At 37.7% G+C, this 20,207-nt stretch overlaps 1 protein-coding gene across 2 annotated transcripts in view; it reads right to left on the reverse strand.

Moving 5' to 3' along the window:
* LOC106060573 (synaptic vesicle 2-related protein-like) overlaps positions 1-20,207 on the reverse strand; it is a 40,949-nt gene that overhangs the window by 11,209 nt on the left and 9,533 nt on the right. For both annotated transcript variants that reach the window (XM_056006837.1, XM_056006838.1), the window contains exons 6-10: positions 19,209-19,333; positions 17,667-17,730; positions 7,366-7,491; positions 5,007-5,138; positions 1,001-1,080 (exon numbers count right to left, since the gene is read on the reverse strand). In XM_056006837.1, the coding sequence (XP_055862812.1) occupies positions 1,001-1,080; positions 5,007-5,138; positions 7,366-7,491; positions 17,667-17,730; positions 19,209-19,333 (527 nt within the window). The remainder of the gene's footprint in view (positions 1-1,000; positions 1,081-5,006; positions 5,139-7,365; positions 7,492-17,666; positions 17,731-19,208; positions 19,334-20,207) is intronic.

Genomic DNA, 20,207 nt, shown 5'->3' on the forward strand with positions numbered 1-20,207 from the left:
TTTCACTGGGTGTTCCAGATGAGGGTGTTGGGGGCGTCTTCTAATGTTGCATGCAGGCTTGTGAAGAGTATGGTCAATCCATCGGCGGCGTAGCTTATGTATGAGCCGCTGCTTTGTTCTTTGCCATTGTTTCTCGTTAGTGATGGCCAGTGGATAAATGTCAAAACACATATAAGATAAGATAAGATAATTTTATTGATCCAATCAAATGGAAATTCAGTTTGACTACAGTTGACAACATCAGCGTAACTACTGTACAAAAACAATATGGATGAAAAATTCGAACAACATTCACACGCGAAACACATACACATTCACAACCAGCGCTTTGTAAATTGGACTTCTATGTACTTCTCGATGACGACAGCTGATCTTGTAACTGACCGAAAGTGGGATAAAGGAGTTTTTAAACCTTTCTGTTTTAGTCCTAATGGAAAGGAGACGACCAATTCGTTCAGATCTGTTGTAACAGAGGTTTAATTGGTGCAGGTTGTCCTTAAGAATCGTGAGTGTTTTGGAAAGGCATCTTTCTTGAAATAGCTCTACATTAAGTAGTACAATGTATGAAGCTGTGTGTGAAATCTTTATTATAAAGTCCGTCATAGTTTTAAATGAGGTGTCTGTCATTTCTTACTTCATACGCTAGGACAAATTAATACAGGTGCTCCTTCTTCACCATTAGAGAATGGAATTGGTTGCCTGAATCAGCCAGGAAATCCAAAGACTTGGCAGAGTTTAAGTCACTGATTAACATGAGTGGATTGACATGGATACGCGAAGGGTTTAAGTATCTTATATTTTGAAGGAACGTCTGTAATTTATAATATAAGATTTAATATTATCTATTAAAAAAGGGACAATTTATGTCGTTGAGTCTTAATACTGCAGGGTTTAAAATCACTCAGAGAGATTCTCTCCTATCAGATGTTCTAGACAGGTAATCAATTAAAGTGATATCTCTGAATAAAAATATATATCTCCTTGGAGACAATACAGTTACCTCATGATGGTAGCTAGCAATGTGATTCTCAAATATTCAGAGCGGAACAAAGCATTCCAAGCAGCACCATCCACAGATTCCTAGAAAGAAAGCAAAAAAGAGACACAATTCAATTACGCAGTGTTCTAGAACAAAATATGGAGCATGCTTTTAGAAAATATAGTCACTTTGAAACAGAGCATATATTTAGAGAAGACATTAGCATTCTTTAGTCAGTAGCGTAGCAAGGTAGCTGTGGAATCGGGTTCAAAAACACCTCCCTTCCCCTAAAAAACTAGAATGTTGAGTGTTACGGAAAAAGAAAAAGAAAGCCCTCCTGTCTGTAAAATGTTGGTTTGTAAAATGTTTTACATGTTTCGGATGTTCCTTCAGAGTTGAAGATAGTTTACTTCCTAGTCCAAACCTCCCGCAGGACGACGGGGGATGGGAGCGGGCAGGATTTGAACCCTCGACCATCGATAAATCCGAACGACAGTCCAGCGCGCAAACCTCACGACCAGGCAGCCATCCATGTCTGTATCAGTATGACATCCAAATGCATGCACCACAATTCAAGGGGAGAATTACCTTTGAAAATAAGTTATTTTAAACTTTAAAAAATGGATTTTTAGATTTAAACGTAATTATATAACTTATCCATTTGTTTACTAATTTTGCCCTCTTCAATTAAAATGTTCAGAAAAGTGTCTACCTTTTATTTTATTGTATTTTATTTTATTGACTTACTTTATAACGGAAACCCATTCAGTTAAGTTTACATCCTCGCAAAAAGAAATAGATTTAGGTCTATACAGTTAGATGTAGATCTTGTAAGCCAAGATAACAAATACGTCTTATGAGTAGATCTTAATGCTTGACTAACCCTGACAGTGTTAATTAACTCTGACCACGCAACATACGCTGTCACGTGGTCGTCTTGACATGACCGACCTACTACACGTACCCTACTCAAGTTCTAGGCTAACCCTACACTGACCAGTTTGTTAGAATCAGTCGGACATACAATCAATTTACAGTTTCGGACAGGGAGAGGTGTGGATGAAAATACTTTTTTCCTAGAGTTGGTTATCCTTATGCTTTTAAATCTATATATATAACTGTACCAGTGATTAACATAGCTATGGACTAAGCCGTCACTAAGGTTAACAGACACAATAAGAATGAAATGATACAATTGGTTAGATCTAGATTCGCTTTCAGTATTGTTGAGGGAAGTGACGTATTCTGAACCTAAAACAAATCTCAAAGAACCCCGTATTTATTTTTTGTCAAGAATTACTGACTAATTTTATTAAATATAAATGTTTCTAACCATTGAAATAAAAATGGTAAAATGTTTACCACTATAACTTTTTACGCAGAATTTAAATAAGTCCATAACTCAAATTTGAAAAAGCATCAGAGTTTCCTTTTAACTCTTTTTGCGCGTAGACAAACTCAGATCCTAAAACACAGATAAATCTGTGCTACTACAGGAGCAGCTTATTGCAATATCCGAGGTTAATGATACTAGCACCATCTGGAATAACCTGCCTAGCGTGCAGCAAGACATTTCGGGCTCACATACGTCTCACCAGCCACATGAGGAGCCACGAAACCCCAGTGCAAGGCCCTCAGCCCCCTGGATGACAAAAGTGGTCATCATCGAACCACGATGGACGAACTATTTATATATTGCAATTCCACAAACATGAAGAACAACTGAAGCGACAAAAAAAAAATACAGACCTTCATCAACAGATGCCTGAGAAATATCCTAAAAAATACACTGGTGTGACAAAGTAGAAAACACCAAACTGTGGGAGATGAGTGGACAGAAAAATATAGAAGTGCAGATCTTAGAGAGGAAGTGGAGATGGATTGGTCACACCCTTAGAAAAGATACCAGCAACAGAGCTAGGCAGGTCTTAGAGTGGAACCCCCAGGGAACAAGACGCAGAGGAAGACCAAAAAGAACATGGCGACGCTGTGTACTTGAAGAAGCAGAGAAGACCGGGAAGAGCTGGGACACCATCAAAAAACTAGCAAGAGACCGTGAAGAGTGGCGTGTTTTTGTCGAGGCCCTATGTTCCATGAGGAACTCAAAGGAGTGATGATGATGATGATGAATATCCACAAACGAGAATCTAAAACCAAGGTTTAAACAAGGAGACCACAATTGTGTTTACAAAAAAGATCCAAATTGTATAGCCTGCATTGTACAGAAGATGTTCACTCCTCTTTTCTTCCTCATTGGTAGGACCAGGATTCAGTGAACGCCATCACACTCAACTAGAAATTTGTTTTTTTTAGGGAATTTGCAGTTTCTTCTCTCAAAATGTTAGCATGACGTACTCATAAAATGTCCAAATCCTTTTTTATAAATATTTTTTTAAAGTTACGGTATTGGCATTTTAAAGTTAAGGTATCGACAGTTTAAAGTTACGGTATCGACAGTTTAAAGTTACGTTATTGACAGTTTAAAGTTACGGTATTGACAGTTTAAAGTTATGGTATTGACATTTTAAAGTTACGGTATTAACATTTTAAAGTTACGGTATTGACATTTTAAAGTTACGGTATTGGCAGTTCAAAGTTACGGCATTTACATTTTAAAGTTACGGTATTAACATTTTAAAGTTACAGTATTGACATTTTAAAGTTACGGTATTGACATTTTAAAGTTACGGTATTGACATTTTAAAGTTACGGTATTGATATTTTAAAGTTACGGTATTAACATTTTAAAGTTACGGTATTAACATTTTAAAGTTACGGTATTAACATTTTAAAGTTACGGTATTAACATTTTAAAGTTACGGCATTTACATTTTAAAGTTACGGTATTAACATTTTAAAGTTACGGTATTGACATTTTAAAGTTACGGTATTGGCATTTTAAAGTTACGGTATTGACATTTTAAAGTTACGGTATTGGCAGTTCAAAGTTACGGCATTTACATTTTAAAGTTACGGTATTGACATTTTAAAGTTACGGGTATTGATATTTTAAAGTTACGGTATTGACATTTTAAAGTTACGGTATTAACATTTTAAAGTTACGGCATTTACATTTTAAAGTTACGGTATTAACATTTTAAAGTTACGGTATTGACATTTTAAAGTTACGGTATTGGCATTTTAAAGTTACGGTATTGACATTTTAAAGTTACGGTATTGGCAGTTCAAAGTTACGGCATTTACATTTTAAAGTTACGGTATTGACATTTTAAAGTTACAGTATTGACATTTTGAAGTTACGGTATTGACATTTTAAAGTTACGGTATTAACATTTTAAAGTTACGGTATTAACATTTTAAAGTTACGGCATTTACATTTTAAAGTTACGGTATTAACATTTTAAAGTTACGGTATTGATATTTTAAAGTTACGGTATTGACATTTTAAAGTTACGGTATTAACATTTTAAAGTTACGGCATTTACATTTTAAAGTTACGGTATTAACATTTTAAAGTTACGGTATTGGCAGTTCAAAGTTACGGCATTTACATTTTAAAGTTACAGTATTGACATTTTAAAGTTACGGTATTGACATTTTAAAGTTACGGTATTGGCATTTTAAAGTTACGGTATTGACATTTTAAAGTTACGGTATTGGCAGTTCAAAGTTACGGCATTTACATTTTAAAGTTACAGTATTGACATTTTAAAGTTACGGTATTGACATTTTAAAGTTACGGTATAAACATTTTAAAGTTACGGTATTGACATTTTAACAACTCTCTTTTGTTAATGCTACCTTTATACTACACTTTTTGTGTAACTTTTTTCCCTTTTCCGTTAGCAAGTTTTGACTATAAAAAGGTTCCATCAATCAAAACAATGTGGGAACCACTGGTCTCAATAATGTCTCCATTTTAGAACAGCCTTCAACGCTCGGTTAACTTTTTCCAGTAACATAAAAGTCCCATAACTCTTCGTGCAACTCGCTAACGTAACGCAGACATATTTATTAGTCATCTAAACACAAATATGCGTTTAATAAACACAACACCGTGTCTCACCTGCTCTGAGGAGCTCTGTAAAATACCTTCAGGTAAAGACCGTCCATTTTCTTTCGAAATCTTTGCCAGAACTTTCTCAGCTTCTGAATGGTATCCACGAAAGAGGTAATACCTGGGACTCTCTGGGAGCACCTGAAGTCCATGAAAATACAATGAGTCTCAATGATAGATTAGGGTTATTGTTCTTCTTCTAATCTTACTAAAGTAGAAGAGTTATAATGTAACAAGAACATTAACCAATGATGAATATTTTATGTATTTAATATAAGTTGTTTCCCTTCTTTTTTTTGTTAGATGTCTGAGAAAAGATGTGTTAATATACACTGCCCAAACCTTAGCCACAAGTATTTTTTAAAATTCCTCTATTCAGCCTTAGAATTTATGGGCTCAAAATCCTGGGGGGAGTGGGGAACGCTGTTCTTGAAAATGGCTCTAAAGATCTTCCTAGGAATTTGACAATTGATGTTTATCTTCGAGAGAAAGAATTATTAGCTTTTTGGTCACAATCTAGTTTGACTTTCATAAATTTTCAAAGTACATTTTTTAAATTTTAAATTTAGCTAGAGGTCTAGACCAATTTTATCTTGGAGAGGCTACGTCTTTGAGTATTTCTGCATCTAGTCCCGATTCATGAATGAAATCAACAAATAAGTAAATAAATCTAAGTCTAGATCTATAAGATTATCATTATAATTCTATATACTCTTGACTCTTGAGTAGATTTATACACTTAGCCAGCATTTGGCGCTCATCTTTGAATGCATTTCTGTTGGAGATTTTCAGACATGGCGGAAAAACTAAAAAATGGCAAGCTTTCTGGTGCATCCGTTGTACAAAATAAAAGAATTATTCTATGACAAAATACCTTTTTTAAAACTAACTAGTGGTAATATAGAAGACTGATAAGTCGACACGTTATTGCTCTAGAATTTGTCCGTTAAATAGTTAGTAACTGTGATCCTAGGATCCTTATATCATTCTTCTGTCTCTGGTGGTTTCAATAGTTAGGTAGTATGTCTTTGACATTAAATAGTATTTCTATTACTATTATTATAATTTAGGTTAATCACTTTTCAATTGTTTATGATTTAATACTTGTGAATTATGAGAACTTACAAATAAAAAACTATAAAAACAAAAAAAGCCCACAAAAGAGGCAAGATGGCCCAAAAAAGAGGCACATAAAGCCCAAAAAAGAGGCAAAGAAAAGAGGCCTAAGGCCCAAAGATTCCTATGATGATAAAGCTAAAATTGAATAGCGCAAATTCTGAGGTTTCCTTTTAAAACAAAACGTTTAAGTTTTGCAACTAAACTATGTCGTTTCGCCCGTATGCAAATTACCACCCCAGTGGTCAATGGTCACATGTCCCAGCTAGCCCCCCCCCCTCACCTCGCCACATCCACTCACCAACAACTTCAACAGAGCCGACACAGACGGCCGCTAGGCATGTATTAGACAAAACAATGGCTCTATCTAATTGTCTATCTATCATAATGACAAGTGGACAACAAAAATACATTACATATAGAAGCTTCAGTGGGTGTGAGCGAAACGACTTTGGACCAGAATAATAATTTTTTTTTTTGACATTCCGATGGTCTAGAGGCAGGGGCGAACTGGCTATATGGGCATTCGGGCAAATGCCGAGTGGGCCGGTATTCAAATGGGCCGGTAGGACCACAGTATGTAGGCTATCTTTTTTTTTGAAATTACGTCTGTATTTTTTATAAGATAAGGGTTGCAGGGATGCCACTATTAAATTGTTAAATTTTTCATAGTATTCCTTTTTCAGGGGAAATCTTTTACAGACTCTACTAAGGCCTACTAATTTAATCGAACACATTTTCCGAAATAATGTAATAGCCTGCATCGGTAGAGCTTCATCCTTATAGGGCCTATACTCTTTGCGATTAAAAAGCAACATAAAGCCTTTATTTCTTATAAGGACTTAGTGTTCACTGTAAGCATGTGTACAGCTATCGATACATTATCAAATTTAACAGAATGATTTGGAGGACAGGTAGACCTAGAACTGGATGTCCATCATATAATATACAATTTATGGGCCGGATGGTTTAGAAATGCCAGGGCCGGTTTTAATACCCAGTCCAACCCTGTCTAGTGGTTAAGTTCGCTTAGTGCATCATCGCTAAACGGTGTTGTCGTTTCCAGAGTGCTGCTGTTCGAGCCTCGGTCGGCGCAGTCCCTTATTTTCGTGCCTTTAACTCCCTACTTTCATTTAAAAACTTGGTCCCTGGTGGCTGCTGTTTATTTATGTTGAATATATTTAAATATATATGTAGCAATTACAAACTGAAACAACAAAAAATGTTGGAAGCAGCTTTTGAGCAACCTTACCTTAAACGTCAGAATAAACAAGAACAGAGGAATGGAGGACAACCCTAGCAACCATCGCCATCCGAGGGTTGGCATGACAACCAGAGCAAGGGCCGCTTGAAGAGAAGCGCCTACTGCCCACATAACCTGGACAAGAGTTTATCGAATCAAAACTTTTAAAGTATATTCAATATATATATAGCTTCAATGTTCAAACAGGTTAAAATATCTTGTAAAAATGTTTTGTAAAATGTTTTACATGTTTCGGATGTTCCTTCAGAGTTGAAGATAATTACCTCCTAGTCCAAACCTCCCGCAGGACGACGGGGGATGGGAGCGGCAGGGCTTGAACCCGGGTCCATCGATAAATCTGAACGACAGTCCAGCGCGCAAACCACACGATCAGGCAGCCATCCAATGATAGTTGACTTTATAACACTATCATAGTTGACTTTACAAGACTGTCATAGTTGACTTTATAATGCTATCATATTTGACTTTATAACACTGTCATAGTTGACTTTATAAGACTATCATAGTTGACTTTATAATACTATCATAGTTGACTTTATAAGACTATCATAGTTGACTTTACAAGACTATCATATTTGACTTTTCAAGACTGTCATAGTTGACTTTATAATGCTATCATAGTTGACTTTATAACACTGTCATAGTTGACTTTATAAGACTATCATAGTTGACTTTATAATACTATCATAGTTGACTTTATAAGACTATCATAGTTGACTTTGTGAGATTATCATAGTTGACTTTGTGAGATTATCATAGTTGACTTTTAGTTGTGTTTGTATTGGCTTGTGAACCAATAGTCTAAGTGTAGAAAGTATAATCGCCTTTTGATAATTTGCTATCTAAGCGGCAGATGTCTATCATGGTCTATGTTATCCACAGCTAACGAGGGTATCACGTGACTAGCACAACGACCAACCGCCATTGCTTTTCCCCACTAATGTCAGGTACCCGTTAGAGCTGGGTGGACTTAGAGGTGCCCTAAAAATTGAAAATCTAAGTATGCATTGGGATTCGAACCCTACACAGATCTGAACGAAGTGGTCGTCTCCTTTCCATTGGGGACTAAAACAGAAAGATTTAAAAAACTCCTTTATCCCACTTTCGGTCAGAGTGTTACAAGATCAGCTGTCGTCCAGCGGCGTAGCATCCATGGCGCGAAGGGGTTCAATGAACCGGGGCCCACGACCATTAGGGGCCCAGAGCCTGTAGCGTAGCAACAATGGTGCAACGCCCTGCAACGGGGTTCATTTCCCTTGGGCCCATTACTCATGGCCATTGGGGCCCACATGATAACTTAGGAACGTATGATACCAAGGTGAACAGAATAATAACAAGTGTGTAAGAAGCGATTAAAAAAATATAGAATCCAATAAACTCCCTCAAAATGTCATAAACTTTATACCAAAACTTTGTATTCGTTTTAACTCTTTCACTTCCTGAGTGACGATACCGCCGTTGATTAGACCCCATTAAATCAACTTAATATTTGCGTTTCTAAACTTTCATTTGTGCTGTATAAAAAGGGCATGCGTTTATCTACACCGCTTAAAATATTTTCTAGTTAACCCTTAAAGTGCTGAGCAGTTATACAATGAGTGTATACAAAATGGAATAACAATTCTAATGATTAGAGGCTAAAGTACCACACGCGTTTTAAGGGTTAAAACAAAAACGTAATTGAAGCCTAACCCTAACATTCTATTGAAATACTAATTGGAAATATGAATACTTCCTTTCGAACGCAGAAAATAATTACGGAGAGAAAGAGTTAAAGCATTTATCCGTGTTTAAAGCTAGAGTCAGTATTGGATTACTTTCGGGTTTATGGTAAAGGTGTCTAGCAGACGAGCACTGATCGTGCATTCAAGTTGAAAACTGTTACCTTCGATGAAGTCCAGTAGGGAATCGGCGCCGGAGGCGCCATTATCCCGTTGATGGTTAGAAAGGCTTTTATCCAACCACCAGGCCTGGACATGGGGTTCTTCACCCCTGTCCTGTCTGAGGGCACCCAACGGTAGGCGGCCATATTGGTTGACTGACTGGTAAAACCGGGCCGTGCCGTGTACACAGCGCACCGTCCCCGAGTCTTAAGTCACCCGCTATAAGTGTCAGGGACGGCGCTAACTGCGGGGAGCTTGTCTCATATTCCTATACTGTAACCGCCACTGTTCCGTGCAAGGGCCGCCAATCCAGCAATCCGGAACTGATGACGACCCCCTTTGTGGAACGGCGTGGCGGACTTTTTGGACTGGGTTGCAGGTTACTTGTTCCATCCCCACCCCGAGTGAGATAAAAAAAACAAAAGCTCACCCAGGGAGACCTGCTAGAAGGCCTGGTTCGCTACTCGTTCTTAGCCTGTCCAGATCCACCTCTGGATGTTTCCACCGGAGGGCCACGCTGAGGCGACGGGTAGCTGGAAATCCTCCGGAAAACTGTTGCCAGATCGCACCATTCTTTTTTTTTTTAAACAGCATTACAGAAATTGGGGTGGGAGAGGAAGTGGTAGTTTGGTTAACAGAACAAAAGGGACCGGGGAGGGAGTGACAATCTATATATATAATTCTCTTCTTCCCTAAACAGGTCAAACAAGAAGTAAAGGAAAGATCATTCTCTTATTTCTGCGGATAGTCACCCCACGTAAAAAAAAACAAGGGGTTGGGGGGGGGGGGGGGGGGAGAACACGTTTTCACAGCTCGCTACGGATGGCTGCGCGCTGGACTGTCAAACCCTGCCCGCTCCCATCCCATGCGGGAGGTTTGGACTAGGAAGTAAACTATCGTCAACTCTGAAGGAACATCCGAAACATGTAAAACATTTTACAAACACTAAATAGCAGGGCCGCACTTAAGCATTGTGGGGCCCTATTCGAAACGGAATTCGCGGGGCCAAGTTTGGGTAGGGAAGCGGACAATAAGTGAAATTTAAGAGTTTGTTTTAGAAAATAAATTTGTCTTTGCATTTTATTCATTCTTTACTACGTACAGAATTACTTTACGAGCCTTGCGTGTAGCAAAGTCATACAGTATATCATAATAATTCTGTTTCCCACATAGATCCCGCTCAATAGCAAGAATTACCAAATGTTTCAATCTATCTTTGAGAATAGTTTACCTGAAGTAATTCTTCATTAGTTTGAGGCGCGAGAAGCTTCTTTCACCTGATTACACAATTACGGCTAACGCATAATGCCGTTTTTATTAATAGCGCGTAGGATCGGCGTTTTCCATATTGAATGACACCCCAAAATGACAATTTTTTTCTATGTATTTCCGTATATTTTAAGCACTTTTTCGTATATTTTGCAATCTCGGGAGATTTCCAGGAGCTCCTGGTAAATCTACAGGATTGCGCGGGAAATCTGTTTTAAGTTATAAAATGGTTTAATTTAATAATTTATACACCTTGAATTAGCGCGGGTTCAGTGAAAGTGCAGATCCTTCGGTCACATAGGTTGCAGTGGCCTAGGACCGGCACTGCAAAATAGCGGCGTATGCTATGCCGCCGGTTGACTAGTAACAATTAAGTCTACTGGGATAATCCTGATGGTCACGAATAAAAAATTCGACACAACTGCTATTTATTCAATTTTCTCAAAGCTTAAAATTTTGTATCTTTTTTTCTTTAAAATAAAATTATAATTAAGTCATTGTTGTTCATTACTAGAATGGTTTATAATTAAAAAAAAAAAGCAATAGACATGAAAGCCTAGTGAATAGGATTAAGTGGGGGAGAATTCTTGGGGTGACAGAATTCAAGGACACATTCATAAACCTACACAGCAAACATATCCCACCAAAAGCTAGAGAGATAAGTTATAGACTTATCTTTGGGATGATCCCTATGGTTAGAAAACGGGCAAATGACCGTAAATGTAAATTATGTCATCTTGAAAATGCTGATAATGAGAAACATATGTATTCGGAATGCCCATTATTCCTTCAAGTTAGAAGTACTGTAAGGGACTTATTAGAAGCCAACTGTGGGAACTATGTAAATGTTAACTTGTCTATTGTTTTAAACAAGCTGCCAAAACTAAAAAATAAAATGAATCATAATTTGAACTTGATTATTGTTTCCGAATACAGGAATCTTGTTTGGGCTACCTGGCTCAAATGTCTACATAATAATAAGGTGTTTGATCCTAATCACTTAGTATTGACATTTAGAAAAATAATGGATTTTAGGGTAGAGAATTATCTAGTTTGATTTTCATATACCTGCACAATGCTCATGTAGTTTTTCAGAAATAGGGTGCTGGGGGTCAGGGATATCTGATATTGTGTTCAAATGTGTTGATTGTTCTGGAGTAGAGGATACTTGTATCATTTTTCTGTCTTTAGGGGGTTCAATGGTTAGGATGGTTAGGTAGTATGTCTTTGATATTAAATAATATTTCTATTACCATTATTATATTTTTAGGTTAATCACTTTTCAATTGTTTATGATTTAATACTTGTGAATTATGATAACTTACAAATAAAAACATATATAAAAAAAAAATAAAATGCCCACAAAAGATGCACATAAAGCTCAAAAAAGAGGCGAAGAAAAGAGGCCTAAGGCCTGATGATAAAGCTAAAATTGAATAGCACAAAGTCTGAGGTTTCCTTTTTAAAAAAAAAAAGATGTCTGCAGCCGGAAAATAGGACACTCAAATGAACTATGAACAATGTCTGGGGTAGAATATTACTTTTTCGTGAGAGACTTGGAATTTTGTTTTTGACGATATAAAAACTTTTTGAGCTACTGAATAAACAAAAAATGGAGGAGGATTTATTCTCTGAATAATTCAAAAAATAAATAAAGTCGGTGAATGTGCTGCTCCTACATCATCCTACATATTAAAAAACAAAGTAATAAAATCCCTATACTCTTTGAGACGATGAAAAAACAAATTGGGGATTGAACTGACTTTGATGTTGCGGTAATTACTCATCGAGCTGCTACACTTACAGAGACACTAAGAAACATTCGGGAATATTGTTCTGCTTATTGTCCAGTACTAAATTGTTGTCATGTTGGAATGTGAGCAGCCAGATCTACATCAAGCAGAAAGTCAACTGAAGATCTGTGGCATTTTGCGTCTCGAGAGACGATCTTTTCCCTTTGCAACTTCTTGTGTGACTAAAGAGACCAATCCTTGATACACAGCTGCGATCACAGGTTGGGCATATTTAATCACCAGGCGCCGTTACATTTTCACCCTTCTTTCTGCTTCTGTTGTGTATGACATCTGCAATCTGTGACCTTTCCTTTATGCTCTCTCTCCATGTGGATCTGTCCAGTGCCACCTCTTCTCAGTTGCCAAGTGTCGATTTTGAAGAGCTTCATGTCGCGTTTGCATACATCCGTATAACGTAGAAGTGGGTGACCAGCGGCTCTCCTGCCTTCTATTAGACCGCCATACAGGATGTCCTGTGGAAGTAGACCTACTGGCATTCTACGAACGTGGCACTGAAGATTTAGAATGAAGTAAATCACTCGAGAATGACTTTCCTAGTGTAAAAATAGAGGCTGCTGAAGTAGCAGGGTCTTGATCAGGGGCGGACTAGGTGTTAAAATCGGCCCAGCCATTTCTATACATTCGGCCCACAAATCGTATATCGTATGATTGACATCCATTTCTAGGTCTACCTGTCCTCAAAAATCATTCTGTTAAGTTTGATAATGTATTGATAACTGAACGCATGATACAATGATATTTTTAATTTTCAAAAGAAATATTGTAGGCCTTATGTTGCTTTTTAATCGCTTAAAGTGTGGGCCCTGAAAGGATGAAGCCTACTAGTAGCACTGTCTACGGATGTAGACTATTGCATTATTTCGGAAATGTGTTAGATTAAGTTAGCGTTACACCGTAGAGTCTGTAAAAGGTTTCTTTTGTAAACATGACGCTCAGTGGGAGAATATTATAAATTTTTTTTACAATTTAATGCATTATATAGTGGCATTCGTGAGACCCTGCAGGTGGTCCTAACGGCCCATAAGGGTACCGGCCCCACCGGGCATTTTCCCGAATGCCCATATAGCCACTCCGCCCTTTGTCTTGATACAACTTTATTTGTTTGCTTGTGTTTGCTCTATACAATTACAGAAAGTTAAAAGGCAATTCCATGAGCCTACTAAGAAAAGAAAATTCAAGAGAAGACTTTTCAACTCAACGTAAATTGACCGAACTATGGATGCCATTGTTTCTCAAGTAGGCCTACATGAAAGATTTCATGGGCATAAAAACATTGTCAACATGTTGAAGCCTAGTTTTGTAGATTTCATTTCAAGTGCAGACGGTAAAGAGTTAAATGATGTCAACATGCTTCTAGTTTCATCTGAGCCAGATGTTATCTCTATAGGATAGTGTTCAGCGATGCAATCCTTAAAGGAAGACTTTCATAACGACATTTCAAGTCTGTGTTTAATACGAAATGTGGCTGTTTATTTTTTGTACACAACTACATGGGATAATTTGTTTTCCATATTCAACTGCATTTTATCAAGTTTTCTAAAGAGTTTCACAGCATGCATGTCAGTTCTCACTTTGTATCAGTTTGTTCACGTCATTTTCGAAATTTCGATTGATCAAAAATTATTTAAAATTTTCTATGATACAGAGCAAGTTGGCTTCACTTTGTGTTCTCTCATTGAGAAAAAGGCACATGTTTAGAAACAGATGGCACTTGTTACTGACTTTTCTACTTAAAACAGGGGTTCCCAGCCTGTGGGTCGCGACCCCCTTGTGGGTCGATTGACGATTTGCCAGGGGTCGCCAAAGATCATCGAAAAAATGGATTGTTTTTGTCTATTCTTCTATTGCTGTGTGTATTTGCGGGGGAGGGGAGTCGCGGCAGAGTGGGATATTGTAAAAAGGGGTCGCCAAGCATAAAAGGTTGAGAACCACTGACTTAGAAGGCCACAAAAAAATGTTAGTAAATAAATGCTAGATCTATTTACTGTTCAATAATGGACGTAGAATCAGGTAATAGTTTGTATCAATGTTTAATAGATTTACACCTAGAAATGTTTTCGGAATGTAAATGTGTATAATGGGAAATAGAACTCATAAAAAAAATTCTTTTGTCATTCGAAACGCCTTGAGGTCGTTTAATATTGTTAAGAAATTGTACCAACATGATTTTAAAGACACTATAACTTGTTACCAACATGATTTTAAAGACACTATAACTTGTTACCAACATGATTTTAAAGACACTATAACTTGTTACAAACATGATTTTAAAGACACTATAACTTGTTACAAACATGATTTTAAAGACACTATAACTTGTTACAAACATTATTTTAAAGACACTATAACTTGTTACAAACATGATTTTAAAGACACTATAACTTGTTACCAACATGATTTTAAAGACACTATAACTTGTTACCAACATGATTTTAAAGACACTATAACTTGTTACAAACATGATTTTAAAGACACTATAACTTGTTAGAAACATTATTTTAAAGACACTATAACTTGTTACAAACATGATTTTAAAGACACTATAACTTGTTACAAACATTATTTTAAAGACACTATAACTTGTTACAAACATGATTTTAAAGACACTATAACTTGTTACAAGCATAATTTTAAAGACACTATAACTTGTTACAAGCATGATTTTAAAGACACTATAACTTGTTACAAGCATGATTTTAAAGACACTATAACTTGTTAGAAACATTATTTTAAAGACACTATAACTTGTTACAAACATGATTTTAAAGACACTATAACTTGTTAGAAACATTATTTTAAAGACACTATAACTTGTTACAAACATGATTTTAAAGACACTATAACTTGTTACAAACATGATTTTAAAGACACTATAACTTGTTACAAGCATAATTTTAAAGACACTATAACTTGTTACAAGCATGATTTTAAAGACACTATAACTTGTTAGAAACATTATTTTAAAGAGACTATAACTTGTTACAAACATGATTTTAAAGACACTATAACTTGTTGGAGTCTTAACTGAATCAAACGTAACGACATAATTGGGTCTACTTGTTAAAAAAAAAGGCTACGTGTACACTACAGTGCTAGCTGGGGCATATGACCATTGACCACTGGGGTAGTAATTTGCATACGGGCGAGTGACTCTATGAACATACGGTCGAAGGAGAAGGGGGCCCCACCAAGATATTCTTGAACCCGGGCCCACGATACCTTGCTACGCCACTGCTGTCGCCGTCGAGAAGTACATAGAAGTCTAATTTATAAAGCGCTGGTTGTGAGTGTGTATATGTTGCGTGTGTGAATGCTGTTCGTATTTGCATCTATATTGTTATTGTTACAGTAGTTACGCTGAGGTGGTTAGTTGTAGTCAAACTAAATTTCCATTTGATTGGACCAATAAAAATTATCTTATCTTATTGTATCTTATCAATAGGCCACCATAGAAACAGTTGACCTTTACATGTTCTGTTCTATAGATGACTAACAATGCGATTGTTTTTAAAATTATTTTATAGCTACTTCACTACGAAGAATAACGATGTTGGGCCTACATGTAGTTCCAAATTAAATTGTCTCGTTTGTGGTAAATAGGTTGTAGATTAATAATGCGATGATTATCTTTCTAAATATTACATTAGACTTAGACTTAGGTCCTCCCGCGCCGTTCGGCGCATTGGGCGGCAAGCTGTCTCCATAATGATCTGTCACTGGCAATGTCTGAAGCCTCCTCCCACCTGGTGTCCACTGTTCTGAGGTCCTCCATGAAGGTGTGTCGCCAAGTAATACGAGGACGTCCCTGTTTGCGCTTTCCTCGTTTTTGGCTTCCATGTTATCGCAAAAAAAAAAATGATGTTACTTGTAGTTATAAATTAAACTAGTCGACCGGCGGCGTAGCATACGCCGCTATTTTGCAGGGCCAACCTTAGGCCACTGCAACCTATGCGACCGCAGTGGGCCCAGCACTTTTATAGCACCCGCGCTAATTTTAGGTGTATAAATTATTAAATTAAACCATTTTATAACTTAAAACAGATTTCCCGCGCCCTCCTGGTGATTTACCAGGAACTCCTGGAAATCTCCCGATATCGCAAAATATACGAAAAAGTTCTTAAAATATACGGAAATATATACACGAAAATTGTCATTTTGGGGTGTCATTCAATATGGAAAACGCCAATCTTACGCGCGACATTATGCATCAGCCGTTATTGTGTAATCTGGTGAAACTTCTCGCGCCTCAAACTAATGAAGAATTACTTGAGGTTAACAATTCTCAAAGATAGATTGAAACATTTGGTAATTCTTGCTATTGAGCGTGATCTATGTAGGAAACAGAACTATTATGATATACTGTATGACTTCGCTACACGCAAAGCTCGTAAAGTATTTCTGTACGTAGTAAAGAATGAATAAAATGCAAAGACGAATTTATTTTCTATTACAAACTCTTAAATTTCACTTATTATCCGCTTCCCTACTCAAACTTGGCCCCGCGAAATCCGTTTCGCAAAGCGCCCCACAATGGGAAAGTCCGGCCCTGCCATTTACATATATATATATACATAGTAGATTACTTAGATTAATTCCTAGTCCAAACCTCCCGCTGGACAAAGGGGGATGGGAGCGAGCACAGTTTGATACATTTAAACGACACTCCATCGAGCAGCCAGTCATCCGTAGTTTGAATACTACTCTTGTTTTCTTGTGCACTATCCGCAGAAATAAGAGAGTGATCTTTCCTTCACTCCTTACTACTCGTTTAAACTGTAGAGGGAAGAAGAGAATTGTATATATATAGATAGATAGATGGATTGTCTAGTTTGTGGTAGATATGCTTGGGGACGGGAGGGTCGAGAGGAGGTAACCAGGCTCACCCCAACTACTGTTAAATACATAATGGAGGTGGTCTCCCTGTACCATTGACAGCTTAACTCTCGCCTAGCTACTCACACCATGAGTCGACCTAGGCCTAACAGATGTCGCAGAAAACCGAACCTATTATTACTATCAAAATTGTAAACAATTGTAGATATTGATCTGACATGTGTCTAATGTAGATATAATTGAGAGCATGTATTCAGGTGTAGGCCTATATACATAAATATTTAATCTTACAGCTATAGCCATCATGCATGCTTAACTCGCCTAGCTGCTCACACTATGAGTTGACCTAGGCCTAACAGATGTCGCTGAAAAACCAACCTACTACATCATTGTTGGTTTATAGATATTGATCTGACATGTGTCTAATGTAGGTATAATTGAGAGCATGTATTCAGGTGTAGGCCTAATTACATAAAACATTTAATCTTACCGCTATAGCCATCATGCATGTACCACGTGACTTGGTGGGCAGGAACTCCGAGTAGTACGTCATCCTAAAACAACAGAACAATTAAAATGAATGACGTCATATCTTCTAATTATTTTTTTTTAAATACAGTTTTAACGATTAAAAAGAAATCGTGCACAAAAACGAATGAAATGACGCCAACACTAAGACAATAACAAGTGTCTGTCCCCAAGAGATCTTATCTTATCTTATATAATACAGACGTTACTTCAAAAAAAGAAGATGATTACGTCCTACGCGTCATGCATTTAGTCATGCATATTAACCAATGACTTAAATTCTGCCAAGTCACTGGTTTTCCTGGCTAGCTCAGGCAACCCATTCCATGCTCTAATAGCACTAGGGAAGAAGGAGTATTTGTACAAATTTGTCCTAGCATATGGGACGAGGAATGTGCCTTTATCTTTGTGTCTTTCAAAGTATTTTATTAAATTTTGTTTTTGTATTCGAAGATTATGGTTCAGTGTTTTATGTATGATTGCTACTTTACTTTTGAGTCTTCTGTCCTGAAGGCTTTCTAAATTTAGTGATTTTACTAAAGATGACAGGCTTGTCTACGTAATCTTCTGTCCCTAATACTTGTCACGGATGACCGATCGCCTACCTCTGGCCAGCGTTGTCTGTGTCAGATGATTATACCAACACACAGCATGACCCCCTACCTAACGTCGCCACCACAGTTTGAACAATACAGTCGATTTTGAGGACCAGCGACCAGCTGTCATCATTGTATTCAATATATATATCTTTGAGAAACATGCCCAACTTTATGCTTGAATTAGATTATGCTTTGAGAAATATAAGATGACTTATCTTATAGATTAGAGATTATATCAAAAGTGACGATATGATCATTTCGTCCTACGCGTGCCAATTAGTCAATCTAGTCATGCATGTTAATGAGAGACTTCAACTATGCCAAGTCGTAGGCTGATTCACGCAACCCATTCCATACTCTAATCACACGAAGGAAGAAGAAGAACTTGTACGAATCTGTCCCAGCTTGAGAATAAGAAAGGTGTCTTTGCGTCTTAGTCGAAACTTCCTGCAAGACAGGATTTGAACCCAAAACCTCAGCGATGTCAGTCTAAAGCTCATACCACACGATATACTAGGCAAATGTTTTGATTGGTCTAGCCTCTCGTTACAATAATACAGAATGTAAGAACCAAACAATTGAGACTTCGATACACCAGGCAAATGTTTTGATTGGTCTAGCCCAGGGGTTCTCAACCTGTGGGTCGCGACCCCTTTGGAGGGCGATTGACGATTTGCCAGGGGTCGCCTAAGACCATCGAAAACATGGATTGTTATTGTCTACTCTTCTATTGCTGTGTGTGTGTGAGGGGGGAGGGGTCGCGGCAAAGTGAGGAATTGTAAAAAGGGGTCGCCGAGCTTAAAAAGTTGAGAACCGCTGGTCTAGCCTCTCGTTGCAGTAATACAGAATGTAACAACCAAACAATTGAGACTTGGCTTTTCAGTTCAAATGTAAACAAGACTTACGATTGCGGTGTCGCTCCCAGGCCACATCCGACAATAAAACGCAATCCCAGAATCCACCAGAAGTTCGGAGACAGAGAGCATAGAATACCGAAGTAGCCAGATAGGGCAGCGAACATCAGAAGGACCTGAAATGTACTAGATAAAATAGTGTTATAACTCTGCCATGCGCACTGCCATCCAGGCTAGTACAGAGGTGCGCCCTGGAAAGGATGTCAACATTAGAAGAGGAGAACGATTTCCTCCCAAGTCGAGAGCCAATATGGAGAGATTGTGCCTGAGATAGATATGTCGTGTAAATAAGCGTCTGTGTCTCGTTGAGTTGCCTCACTTATATTATATTATAGCTTTTATATAGCGCTACTTTCATGCTTATAGCATGCTCAGAGCGCTTTTTGGTCCAATCTCATTTGTGGACCAGTGGGGGGGAGGGGGTATCTAGGAGTTGGTTTTCCATGCTGCCTTAAGGCGCTCAGTAAACACAACTCTGCCCGAGTCGGGTGTCGAACCTCGAGCCCCCTTCTAGGTAGCCAAGCCAAGCCAAGTTCAACTTAGCCTCTCGACCACTTATTATTACAGTTATTACAATATGTTTCTATCCGAGAACATTACAAGTTTAAAGTTACTATATTTAGATCTAGATCTGTTACCAGTTCTCTTGTAAGTTTTCAGTGGACGAAGTAAATGACCTAAAAAGCAAAGTTTAATCTCTGTGTTTTTTAAACTTTCACGAGTGACAACAGTGGCGTAGCTAGGGTGGGGGGAGGAGGGGGAAGATTTTGAAAATTTCCCGGGCCCCCGCTTTAAGGGGGCCCCCAAATGAGTATTTTTATATTAAAAATTAAATATTATGAAAAATTCAGGTCAAGCCCCCCCCCCCCCGGGTCCCCAGACGATGGGAAATTTCTAGCTACGCCCCTGAGTGACAACCAGGGCCGATGTGACCTACTAAGCAACGCGTGTGTGTTTTGTAAAAACAAAAGTCTGAATGTAAGAGAACTG

Source organism: Biomphalaria glabrata, chromosome 12, assembly GCF_947242115.1.
Source record: "Biomphalaria glabrata chromosome 12, xgBioGlab47.1, whole genome shotgun sequence".
Lineage (NCBI taxonomy): Eukaryota > Metazoa > Mollusca > Gastropoda > Planorbidae > Biomphalaria > Biomphalaria glabrata.